General features: G+C 42.1%; 1 protein-coding gene across 2 annotated transcripts in view; it reads right to left on the reverse strand.

Moving 5' to 3' along the window:
- The window catches only part of CPB2 (carboxypeptidase B2), a 58,512-nt gene that overhangs the window by 4,856 nt on the left and 40,432 nt on the right, over window positions 1–13,224 (reverse strand). For both annotated transcript variants that reach the window (XM_086328945.1, XM_086328946.1), the window contains 2 exons: window positions 12,628–12,721; window positions 3,103–3,305 (listed from right to left, as the gene is read on the reverse strand). In XM_086328945.1, the coding sequence (XP_086185071.1) occupies window positions 3,103–3,305; window positions 12,628–12,721 (297 nt within the window). The remainder of the gene's footprint in view (window positions 1–3,102; window positions 3,306–12,627; window positions 12,722–13,224) is intronic.

Raw genomic sequence — 13,224 nt, forward strand, 5'->3', positions numbered from 1 at the left:
CAAACAAGCTAACTGTTCTTCACAAATGGACCTCATCTGCTTTCTGAGGGATCAACTTCCTTTTCTTGCCCCTACATTTCCCTGAACGTAATTCCTGTGGGGAAGCTATGGCCTCTGCTTAGAATGTCTTCGCTTCCCTGTCTACTTACAGAAATCCTATCTTTCAATATTGTCTGAAACCGTACCTGGTCCTTGACTTCACTAGCACTTTACCATTCCTTCTTCTTTACAGTACGTTACATCTTCAGTTCTGTTCAGTTCAGTCACTCAGTCGTGTCCAACTCTTTGGGACCCCATGAACCGCAGCACGCCAGGCCTCCCTGTCCATCACCAACTCCCAGAGTTTACTCAAACCCATGTCCATTGAGTAGGTGATGCCATCCAACCATCTCGTCCTCTGTCGTCCCCTTTTCCTTCTGCCCTCAATCTTTCCCAGCATCAGGGTCTTTTCAAATGAGTCAGCTCTTCGCATCAGGTGGCCAAAGTATTAGAGTTTCAGCTTCTACATCAATCCTTCCAATGAACACCCAGGACTGATCTTTAGAATGGACTGATTGGATCTCCTTGCCATCCAAGGGACTCTCAAGAGTCTTTGCCAACACCACAGTTCAAAAGCATCAATTATTTGGCACTCAGCTTTCTTTACAGTCCAACTCTCACATCCATACATGACTACTGGAAAAATCATAGCCTTGACTAGATGGACCTTTGTTGACAAAGTAATGTCTCTGCTTTTTAATACGCTATCTACGTTGGTCATATCTTTCCTTCCAAGGAGTAAGCATCTTTTTCATGGCTGCAATCACCATCTGCAGTGATTTTGGAGCCCCCAAAAATAAAGTCAACCACTGTTTCCACTGTTTCCCCAGCTATTTGCTATGAAGTGATGGGACCAGATGCCATTATAAGTCCTCAAGGTGGAGACTTTATCCCCTCACTTATCTGTTTCCCTCTGAATGAATTAATAAGGCCACCCTTAGCTATCCCAGTCAGAAGGGAGTTGTACCATCTGTGCCACTTATTTAACAGTTACTCCCTTGAAGAAGGGAATGGCTCTCCTTCCCAGTATTCTTGGCTGGAGAATTCTATGGACAGAAGAGCCTGGAGGACCACAGTCCATGGGGTCGCCAAGAGTCAAAGACGACTGAGTAACTAACACTTCCACTTTTCATACTATAGAGCAGGGTCACCAACCTCCGGATCACAGAGTAGAGCCAGGCCACACAGCAGGAGGCGAGCGGCAGGCAGGCTAGTGAAATTTCATCTGTATGTACAGCTGCTCCCCATTACTCGCATTACAGCCTAAGCTCCACCTCCTGTCAGATCAGCAGCGGCATAACAGGCTTGAATCACCCCAAAACTATCCCCACCCACCGATCCCTGGTGCCAAAAAGGTTGGGGACCACTGCCTTAGAGTATAGCAATCTGTAACATTTGCTAATGCATGAGCTCTGTAACCATATAATATTCTCTTAAAGGGCAGGGCCCTACCCAGTGCTTCTTTCAGTGCCCATCAAACACAGTATTTTACACATAATAACTCAACAAACACTTGTTGAGTTATCAAACAGCAGTCCAAAAATAACTCAAAATCACATTAAATCTATTTACAGATCATGATAAATACCCTCTCACTTCTCCAATCACCAATCAAGGAGCTTTCCTTAAAAATTTCCCCTTGAGAAGAAAAAGGAATCCTAAGAATATTCAAAAGCAGAGACATTACTTTGCCAACAAAGGTCCATCTAGTCAAGGCTATGGTTTTTCCTGTGGTCATGTATGGATGTGAGAGTTGGACTGTGAAGAAGGCTGAGTGCCAAATAATTGATGCTTTTGAACTGTGGTGTTGGAGAAGACTCTTGAGAGTCCCTTGGACTGCAAAGAGATCCAACCAGTCCATTCTGAAGATCAGCCCTGGGATTTCTCTGGAAGGAATGATGCTAAAGCTGAAACTCCAGTACTTTGGCCACCTCATGCGAAGAGTTGACTCATTGGAAAAGACTCTGATGCTGGGAGGGATTGTGGGCAGGAGGAGAAGGGGACGACAGAGGATGAGATGGCTGGATGGCATCCCTGACTCAATGGACATGAGTCTGAGTGAACTCCGGGAGTTGGTGATGGACAGGGAGGCCTGGCGTGCTGCGATTCATGGGGTCACAAAAAGTCAGACACGACTGAGCGACTGAACTGAACTGAAGTATCAAGTATGTTTCTGTTCTAAAGGAGTTATTTTTAGCAACTGCAAAGAACTTTACATTTGTCATCAGGAATTGCTAGCCCCTAACATGGCTATAGTTTATTCTGTTAAGAGAACCAGGACAAAACAAGTCAATGAGAAATAAACCACTACATAAAGATCAGAACTTGGGCAAGAACTGGAATGTTGCCACAGCACCTCCATTGACTAGAGAGCATCTGGGGTGATGATTTGCTCAAACCTAATCACAATCCATCAAGAACCTTTGCATCCTCATCTTTTGTCATCTTACCCAAGCATAGAATATCTGTGACTAAAGAGTGGTTGAGGGACTAGCAGGCTGTGTGAGTCCTCTTTGAACTCACTGTACCATCCACTGCATTCCACAAAAGGAGGGATGGTCTTGCCTCAATGCTGAAATTGGAGTTGCTTTTAATAGGACCAAATCCCTGCAAGTAAGGGAGGTCAGTGTAAAAGCAATTCCCAATGCTAATATCAGATCAGTAAGTACTGTGCTAAGACTTGACCTGTGGCAGGCTTGCCATAGAAAACTAGTCACCACAAACAGACCATTAATTTCAGAAAGTCTTGTCCTTGGCTTCATATGCAGGTCAGGTCAAGGTGGACTGGTTCCCTCCTGACATCCCAAGAGCTTGTCTGACGCTTTCCTAGGTAGCCCCTCTGCTGGACAGAAGTTCATGTCCTCAGAGGAAGGCTCAGTCCTTCACAATCTCTCAATGAACCCTGGCCCAGGGTGACTCTCAAAAGAGTTAGATCAAGATAGAAAACATCTGTCCCCCTTCGTACTCTATGGGAGAATAGTTTCCCCCACAGTTTTCGATTCTTGAACTAAGTATTATTTTACTTATGAAATGCTAACAAAAGATGAATTAAGCAGCACTTACCAGCTCCTCGTGGTCTTTGCTTCTGCTTCGGCTGTAGGAATATGGAAACACTATCTTCTGGGAGTAGGAATGCATGCTGATGTAAGCTTTAATGTGCTTGATATTTCTTCTCAAGAAATCAGCCACCGCCTTCACTTCTGGTTCCGACTCAGGGTAAGTTCCACAGTAGATTTCTGAGCACGAGGAACTTGAGGCACCCTCTCCTGGAGTGAAATCGATGGAGTGGAATTATAAGGGGCTACATGTCCTATTGGCAACCCACTCCAGAACCCCTGCCTGGAAAATCCCACGGACAGAGGAGTGTGGTAGACTACAGTCCATGGGGTCGCAAAGAGTCGGACACGACTGAGCAACTTTCACACATCCTATTTATGATCTCCCTGGCAGTGTATTCTCCTAATATCTAGGGAGTAACATTTTTAGATAAACAGATTTAGTTGAGCGCTCTAAACATGTTTGTGACAATGTCATCGATGATCTGTACTCCCAATGCAGGGGGACTGGAGTTCAGTCCCTGGTCAGGGAACTAGATCCCACAAGCAGCAACTAAGAGTTCACATACTGAAACTAAAAAAAAGGAAAAACAAAGAAACCACATACCACAGTGAAGACTGAAGATCCTTCATGAGACAACGAAGACCCAGTGCAGCCAAATAAATAAATAATTATTTTTTAAAATGTTGTCTGTGTTTATTTTGAATTCAAAATTTATATGCCCTCATAGCAAACAATCCACCAGTTATGGCCTATCTTGCTATCTTGCAGCTATGTTGCAGCCTCAAGAAAGTGGCTGTGAGAATGTCAGAAATGCCACCTCTGCCTCTGAATGTGTGGTTACATGAGAAAGATCTCTAATCATTGTAAGGTTGGTTTTTCTGAAGTGTATAGTTTGGTTGTTCTTGTGCTCAGTTGAGTCAGACTCTTTGAGACACTTTGGACTATAAGCTCCTCTGTCCATGGGATTTTTCACGCAAGAATACTGGAGTGGATTGCCTTTTCCTTCTCCAGGGGATCTTCCCGACCCAGGGATCGAACCTACTATGTGTCTTGCGTCTCCTGCGCTGCAGGCAAATTCCTTATTGCTGAGCCACGGGGAAAGCCAGATATGTGTAGTTTAAAGATCACCCACAATATAGCCCACAATAGAAAAGTCTCATTTGGGAACTCAGGTCTGCTTTCAGTGCTTCTTCTAACCTGCTAAAAAGATTAGTAAATAAAATGGGATGGCAATATTTGGTGCCAGAATAATGCACGTCTATTCCTTTGAGAAATTAGAGTAAACGTCATTTTAGATGGCAGCCTGACTCTTAACACTTTTCTGTACCTAAGTCAAGGGTTGGGGCCCAGGGAGCCACCTCTGTCCCCAAAGATTATCTCTTCTAGAAACAGTTTATTAGCCTCAAATTGCCTCCTTCACTTGTGTTCTGCCAATCAGAATCCTCCACCGATAGCTTGAAGTGGAAATGCAGTTTCTAGTTTTAAGCTGCTCTCTTGAAAACAAAGAAGATAACAATAACAGTGCCAGCTGGCTTGCAAAGAACACAAGTTGTATGTCAGGAACTCTGCTAAAACTTATAGGGATATCTCATTCAATCTTCACAGCAAATCTATGAAGCAAAGGCTGTTATTTTAGGAGATGCAAATTGGGCATTAGGGGTGGTGACCATTGTTTACAGTAGATGCTATGGAGCATACTGTTAATCAGCTTATCACTTGATTTCAATCTTGGCATTGCTATTTAATAGTTATCTGGCTTGGGTGATTTTTTTTTTTTTAACCTATGAGTCAAAAGTTGTCCAAATTAGTCTTTATAGAAAAGAATAATGGTAATTAAAGATGAGGCCTTAAATTGAACACCACTTTTAGACTTTCATTATAAGGACTGTCAGGAATTTCCATTCTATGTAACATCAAGAGAACTTACTTAGCCCCACAGGAAATCTGACTGCCCATATGTTCTCTGGCTTTCTGAAGCAGCCAAGCAAGACAAATTCTTTTAATTCAATGGATGCTTTACGTTTAAAAAAAAAAAAAAAAAAGCCACTTTTGGCACAACATGGGTATTTGGCACCATCAACTTCTAACAAGTTAGAACTTTTCATTTCAAATATATATTTTTTGGTTTTATTTTTAAAATGCCATTTACTCCATAAGGCACTGCTAATTGTTAAGACTCAACAGTAACAAGAACAAAAAAAATTCTAATCTTCTATTTTGGCCATTAAGCTGTTTATCCCTCACTTGTATTTCCATCAGTCTTCTAGTTCAGTTCAGTTTAGTTCAGTCGCTCAGTTGTGTCTGACTCTTTGTGACCCCATGAACCGCAGCACGCCAGGCCTTCCTGTCCATCACCAACTCCTGGAGTCTACCCAAACCCATGTCCATTGAGACGGTGATGCCATGCAACCATCTCATCCTCTGTCATCCCCTTCTCCTCCAGCCCTCAATATTTCCCAGTGTCACAGTCTTTTCAAATAGGTGAGAAAGAGTAGAATTCTTGTACATGCCCTAAGAGGCAAAGCGATATTGATTTTTTACAAACCTATCTATACTTTAATTTCTTTTATCTATTAAATGGAAAAATCATAAAATGCTTTGCGCAGTGCCTGGTATATACGGAGTGTTCAGTAACTGTTGTTTATCATCATTGTCGTCATCATCACATGGATTGGGACACAGAGCAGGCCAGTGTGCATTGCAGAGATGAGATGAGCAGAGAAAGGACCCACTGAGTCCCCTAAGGTGCTCCAGGCCCAGTTTCAGTCTGTTTCCAAAGTCTGCCTGAATCCTGGTCCTTGGGTTCCATGGGCTACTCCATTATCCTTACAGAGTCTGCCTTTCTTACTTAAGCTTGCTTCATTTTCTTCCTTTTATTGCAACAGAAACAAACTTAATGTTTGTTAAACATTCCGCCCCCCCAACCCAGCACCCAAGGAAATGTTGTGCTCAGGTCTTTCCATATATTTTTGTTAGTTTTTAATAAATAATGTCATTGGACAAACCATATTTGATAGTTTAGTTACCTTTGAATACTTTTATTTAACCCCATAGGTACAAGTTTATCATTTCAAATGTAATCAACATAAAAATTACTTGTGAGATATTTTGTGTTACTTTTTCATTCAAAGAGTCTGGTGTATATTTCACCTTCATTGCATGTCTCAGTTTGGACAAGCCACATTTCCAGTGTTCCATGGCCACATGTGGCTAGAGGCTACTGTAATGAACAGTGTCACCTCAGATTCTCATTTTATGACTGTCATTCTAGAGATTTCAAACTTTTGTTCGAAAGAGTCATCTAGAGTCAATCTGTTTTTCAGATTCTTTTTTGCCTTTAAATAGGGATGTTAATATGGACAAGCCACTGCATCGCTCTCAGCCCAAATGCTTCATCTGTACCAAGAGGTGCTTGGTCTTCCAGGTCCCTTCATGTTCAATCATTCTTTGATCTATAAAAAGTGGGATCAAAAAATACCTGGAACAGCAAACTCATTGATACAAAAAGTCAGTTAGAAACCACCAGGGGCTCCTATGGGTAGAGAACAAGAAGCTATTGCTTAACTGTTTTAGAATTTCTGTCTGGGATGATTAAAAATTTGGGGAATGGATGTTGGTCATGGTTGCAAAAGATTGGGAATGCAGTCAAAGTCACTAAACTATAGTTTTTAATGGTAGAAGTGGCAAAATTTTATGTTATATATGTTTTACTATGATTAGAAAAATTAAAAGACCATATGGTCTCTAGGAAAAGAAATGAAATACTTTCTATCTCACACCAGTTGCAAAACCTTGTAGTTTAACTTCACGTTTCAAAAAACTTGTTAAAAGAAGTTTGAGACCAGAGGTCCTCACAAATACCCCCTGTTGGAGACTGAATTCTTCTTTCCCCTGTATGTGTGCTAAATCGCTTCAATCATGTCAGACTCTGTGACCCTATAGACTGTGGCCCACCAGGCTCTTCTGTCCATGGGATTCTCTAGTCAAGAATACTGGAGTGGGTAGTCATGCCCCCCTCTGGGGGATCTTCGTGACCCAGGGATCAAACCCAAGTCTCTCACTACTCCTGCTTTGGCAGGCAGGTTCTGTACCACTAGCACCGCCCGGGAAGCCCCACTCTACCCCCAATTCCTGTGCTGAAGCCATAAGACATCATGTGTTATATCTGGAGATAGGGCCTTAAAGGAGGTGATAAAGTCATAAAGTAAGGCCCTGATCCACTATACCTGGTGTCCTTATAAGAAGAAAGGAACACCAGGGCTGTATGCACACAGTGAAAAGGCTGTGTAAGGACACAGCAGGAATGCAGCCATCTGCACACCACGGAGAGAAGCCGCAAGAGAAACCCACCCTGCTGATAACCTTGATCTTGGACTTACAACCCCCAGAACTACAAGAAATACATTTCTCTTGTTTGAGCCTTCCACCCTGTAATATTTTGTTATGGCAGCCCAAGCAGACTAAGATATCCCTACCTCTATTTCCATACTCCAAGGCCAAATTTGCCTGTTACTCCGGGTGTTTCTTGACTTCCTACTTTTGCATTCCAGTCCCCTATAATGAAAAGGACATCTTTTTTGGGTGTTAGTTCTAAAAGGTCTTGTAGGTCTTCATAGAACCATTCAACTTCAGCTTCGTCAGCGTTGCTGGTTGGGGCATAGGCTTGGATTACTGTGATATTGAATGGTTTGCCTTGGAAAGGAACAGAGATCATTCTGTCGTTTTTGAGATTGCATCCAAGTACTGCATTTCAGACTCTTTTGTTGACCATGATGGCTACTCCATTTCTTCTGAGGGATTCCAGCCCGCAGTAGTAGATATAATGGTCACCTGAATTAAATTCACCCATTCCGGTCCATTTTAGTTTGCTAATTCCTAGAATGTTGACATTCACTCTTGCCATCTCCTGTTTGACCACTTCCAATTTGCCTTGATTCATGGACCTTACATTCCAGGTTCCTATGCAATATTGCTCTTTACAGCATCGGACCTTGCTTCTATCACCGGTCACATCCACAACTGAGTATTGTTTTTGCTTTCCCTCCATCCCTTCATTCTTTTCTGGAGTTATTTCTCTGCTGATCTCTAGTAGCATATTGGGCACTTACTGACCTGGGGAGTTCCTCTTTCAGTATCCTATCATTTTGCCTTTTCATACTGTTCATCGAGTTCTCAAGGAAAAAATACTGAAGTGGTTTGCCATTACCTTCTCCAATGGGCCACATTCTGTCAGACCTCTCCACCATGACCCATCCGTCTTGGGTGGCCCCACATGGCATGGCTTAGTTTCACTGAGTTAGACAAGGCTGTGGTCTGTGTAATCAGATTGGCTATATTGTCACCCTGCTTATTTAACTTCTATGCAGAGTACATCATGAGAAATTCTGGGCTGGAAGAAGCACAAGCTGGAATCAAGATTGCTGGGAGAAATATCAATAACCTCAGATATGCAGAAGACACCACCCTTATGGCAGAAAGTGAAGAGGAACTAAAAAGCCTCTTGATGAAAGTGAAAGAGGAGAGTGAAAAAGTTGGCTTAAAGCTCAACATTCAGAAAACTAAAATCATGGCATCTGGTCCCATCACTTCATGGCAAATAGATGGGGAAACAGTGTCAGACTTTATTTTCTTGGGCTCCAAAATCACTGCAGATGGTGACTGCAGCCATGAAATTAAAAGACGCTTACTCCTTGGAAGGAAAGTTATGACCAACCTAGACTCCATATTCAAAAGCAGAGACATTACTTTGGCAACAAAGGTTCGTCTAGTCAAGGCTATGGTTTTTCCAGTAGTCATGTATGGATGTGAGAGTTGGACTGTGAAGAAAGCTGAGCACCGAAGAATTGATGCTTTTGAACTAGAGAAGACTCTTGAGAGTCCCTTGGACTGCAAGGAGATCCAACCAGTCCATTCTAAAGGAGATACGTCCTGGGTGTTCACTGGAAGGACTGATGCTAAAGCTGAAACTCCAGTACTTTGGCCACCTCATGCAAAGAGTTGACTCATTGGAAAAGACTCTGATGCTGTGAGGGATTGGGGGCAGGAGGAGAAGGAGACGACAGAGGATGAGATGGCTGGATGGCATCACTGACTCAATGGACAAGAGTTCAGGTAAACTCTGGGAGTTTGTGATGGATAGGGAGGCCTGGCATGCTGCGATTCATGGGGTCACAAAGAGTCGGACACGACCAAGTGAATGAACTGACTGACTGAACTGACCTCTTTTTCCAGCTCACACATACACACAATTTTAATGCAGAGGAAAGGTAAAATGAACATAAAATGAGTAAGTAGGCTTTGCAGGACAGTGATGGAGACATAGATATAGACAACAGACTTTAGGACACGATTGGGGTAGGAGGAGGGAGAGGGTGGGATGTATGGAGAGAGTAGCTTGGAAACCTACATTATCATATGCGAAATAGATAGCTCATGGGAATTTGCTGTATGACTCAGGGAACTCACAACGGGGCTCTGTAACAACCTAGAGGGGTGGGATGGGGAGGAGGGTGGGAGGGAGGTTCAAGAGGGAGGGGACATATATACCTGTGGCTGATTCATGTTGTTGTTTCACAGAAACCAACACAATACTGTTAAGCAACTATCCTTCAGTTAAATATAAAAAAGAATAAAAAATTTAAAAAAATAATAAATAGGCTTGATATTATCATTTCCTGTTCCTAAGTGAGGTGCTGTTTCAGATTCTTTACAAAGTATTATAAAGGCTGCTGCTGCTGCTGCTAAGTCACTTTAGTCAAGTCCGACTCTGTGCAACCCCATAGATGGCAGCCCACCAGGCTCCGCCATCCCTGGGATTCTCCAGGCAAGAACACTGGAGTGGGTTGCCATTTCCTTCTCCAATGCATGAAAGTGAAAAGTGAAAGTGAAGTCGCTCAGTTGTGTCCGACTCTTAGCGACCCCATGGACTGCAGCCCACCAGGCTCCTCCATCCATGGGATTTTCCAGGCAAGAGTACTGGAGTGGGGTGCCATCGCCTTCTCCAATTATAAAGACACATTCTATTAATAGTTGTAGGGACAAGGAAGAGATAAAATTTCATTCTTTTTTTCTCACTGTCTTGCTCATAAAGTACTGAAGAGATTCTGGGGCACTCAGCAAAAAAAAAAAAAAAAAAAAAAAGAGTTCCTTACTGTTTTTTTTTAATTTGGAAATCTCTCTTATGTATAATATATTACTGCTGCTTCTGTTCCTGCTTTTAACTCTTGTGACATATAATAATACAACCGCAGGCCTAATCAGGGGTCTGAGATATTTTTTGATGACAATAACAGAAGATATTTTGACTACTTGGTTATTCAAATTAGGTAACATTAATTTCACCATAAAAAACATTAGGTAAAATAGAGTAGTAAAAAACAAACAAACAAAAAAAGCTTGCAGATAAAAGGAGTTTCAAAAAGGAACTTATATCTGAAGAGTGATTGTCAGACTCAGAAGAATTTCAGCAAATTTGAAGCCAGGCAGCCTGGCTTTATATCTTAGCTCTGCCGCCTCCTAGCTCTGTGCTCTTGAGCAAGGGACTTAACCTTTTCAAGTCTGGGTTTCTTCATCAATGATGTGTAGATAATGAAACCCAGGGGATGAAGTATATAAACTACTCACCACTTAGCAACTGTCAGCTCTGTTTATTCAGAGGCCTTTGATAATTAGCTGCTGCTTCTCTGACTCCCTCCCCAGTTATTACTGCCCATGGGGGTCTTTATGCTTCGGTGGGCACTTTTATTGGACAATCTTAATGATGGCTTTTACAAAGAAACCACTAAATGATTCCCTTGAGCCTGAGGCAGGATCAGCTATTATTTCCTGTGTTTTCTTACTATGTCTGTGGCTTTCTTAGAATGCACAGACTCATTTGAATAACTTTCTGAGACCTGCTCTACGTGCCAGGTACCGAGCTAGGTAATGGATAATCGTCCTTACTCTCATGGAGTTTCTGACTGAAGAGGGAAGAGGAAATCAAGAAAAAAGTACTCTATTGTGAAGTTTTTGTATCTATTAGGTTGGCCAAAAAGTTCATTCAGGTTTGTCCTTAAGCTCTTACTGGAATGAAGGTTTTGGCCAACCCGATACATTGTGACAATGATGAAATTATGAGTTTTCACCTGGGCTTCCCAGGCGGCACTAGTGGTAAAGAACCCACCTGTCAATGCAGGAGACATAAAAGACATGGGTTCAATCCCTGAGTCCGGAAGATCCCCTGGAAGAGGAAATGGCAACCCACTCCAGGATGCTTTCCTGGAGAATCCCATGGACAGAGGAGCCTGGTGGGCTACAGTCCGTGAGGTTGCAGAGAGTCAGACACGACTGAAGCAGCTTAGCAGGCAGCACTTCTTTTCTAAAGGAAATACAGAGGATCATGTGGCTATGACTGCGTACGGTAAAGGAATGGGAAGAAGAGGCTATTTGCGTGGCTTCAACAGCTTTGCTCCCTCTATGGTGTCCTCATAGAGCCACATGCTCCCACTTTCAAAAATATAGATGACTCCAGCTCATTGTTTAGCTTTGTAGTTGTTTCCCAAATGTAGCAACTATGAAATATCCTTGGAGGGTGGGCGAACTAACACCTACCTCCCTGAGAGCAGACAATATCCTTGAAAGCCCAAGTCAGTGTTCACTGAGTACTGTAACTCATTTGAATCAAGGAACAAGGAATTCCTACTGTGCTGAACACAAGTTTCTGTTTATGATATTCATGAAAGAAAGAACTTAAGAAAGTGAATGGTAAGAGGGAACACAAAATGTTTGGGGACTTCCCTGGCCATCCAATGGTTAGGACTCTGCACTTCCACTGCAGGGGGTACAGGTCTGATCCCTAGTCCTCGTCGGGAAAACTAAGATTTCACAAGCCAAACAAACAAACAAAGGTTTTGCAACACTATAGAAGTAAATATTTTCCTAAACAATTGAAAACGAGAGGTACCTATCCAGCTCTTGTCTTTGATATCCCCATAATGAAAGCTATTTGTTTATGAAAGTAGGAAATTTAGCGGTCAATCCCTTATGATTCTAGAGAAAAAGAATTTTAGAACTTTGAAGCTAGAAAGAACCTTACAGAACTGGTCCAACTGGCTTCTTTTAAAGACATGGCTATTAAAACAGGGAGCACAGGTTAAGGATGTTCTGCTGATTTTAGCCAACCTTCACATCATTGCATTAAGCAAAAAGTTTCTTATTTCAATTATTTCCTGATTCAGATAGTCCTCCCCTCTAATTAGCTTGAATTAATGGTAGGCTGTAGTCCATGGGGTTGCAAAGAGTCGGACACAACTGAGTGACTTCACTTTCACTTTTCACTTTCATGCATTGGAGAAGGAAATGGCAACCCACTCTAGTGTTCTTGCCTGGAGAATCCCAGGGATGGGGGAATCCGGTGGGCTTCTGTCTCTGGGGTCGCACAGAGTCGAACACGACTAAAGTGACTTAGCAGCAGCAGCAGCAGCAATGGGTTTTTAGGAATATTGCCTTTTAAATGAAGAGATGTTGCTAGAGTTTAAGCAAACAACCTACCACACCAGTGTTTGGAGGCAAAGTTCCTGTTCAGGTCTGTTCCGACACAAGCATTTTTTTCATGTAAAGAACGATTCTTTCTCCACATTCGATCCTAAATAAACAAAACACAGATTACCAGAGCACCCATGTTTGTGGTTTAGAAAAGACGCCACTTTTGATGACAAAGTGGCCAGCGTTGTGTTTCTCTCCTTTAACCCCATCTCTTCACCGGTCACTGTCTTCACAGTACTTCTTGCATGGCCCCTGTTCTATTCAGGTCTTAATTGGGTTCACTCAAACTTGAATCAAATGAAATGGTGATATTTGATGAGCTTTGACCTACCAAAAAAAAAAAATGTCAGCTGGTTTTTGTAGGCTGCTTACTGGCCTTCTTGTTAGGTCTCGTTCCCTTTAATTTTATGCATTGCCATTTTCTATCTTCTGTCGTTCTAAGAAAAGTAAAATAACTTGGTGTTTCAACTCAAAACTATGAGTCATGAGTTTCTTTTTTTTTTAATTGAAATGTATTTGACATACAACATTGTATAAATTAAAGATGTTCAACATGTTCATTTGATTTATTTACATATTATGATTACTACTATTGGGATAATT

This window comes from Bos grunniens, chromosome 12, assembly GCF_055505025.1.
Source record: "Bos grunniens cultivar Pamir isolate PY7600 chromosome 12, Bosgru_T2T1.0, whole genome shotgun sequence".
NCBI lineage: Eukaryota > Metazoa > Chordata > Mammalia > Artiodactyla > Bovidae > Bos > Bos grunniens.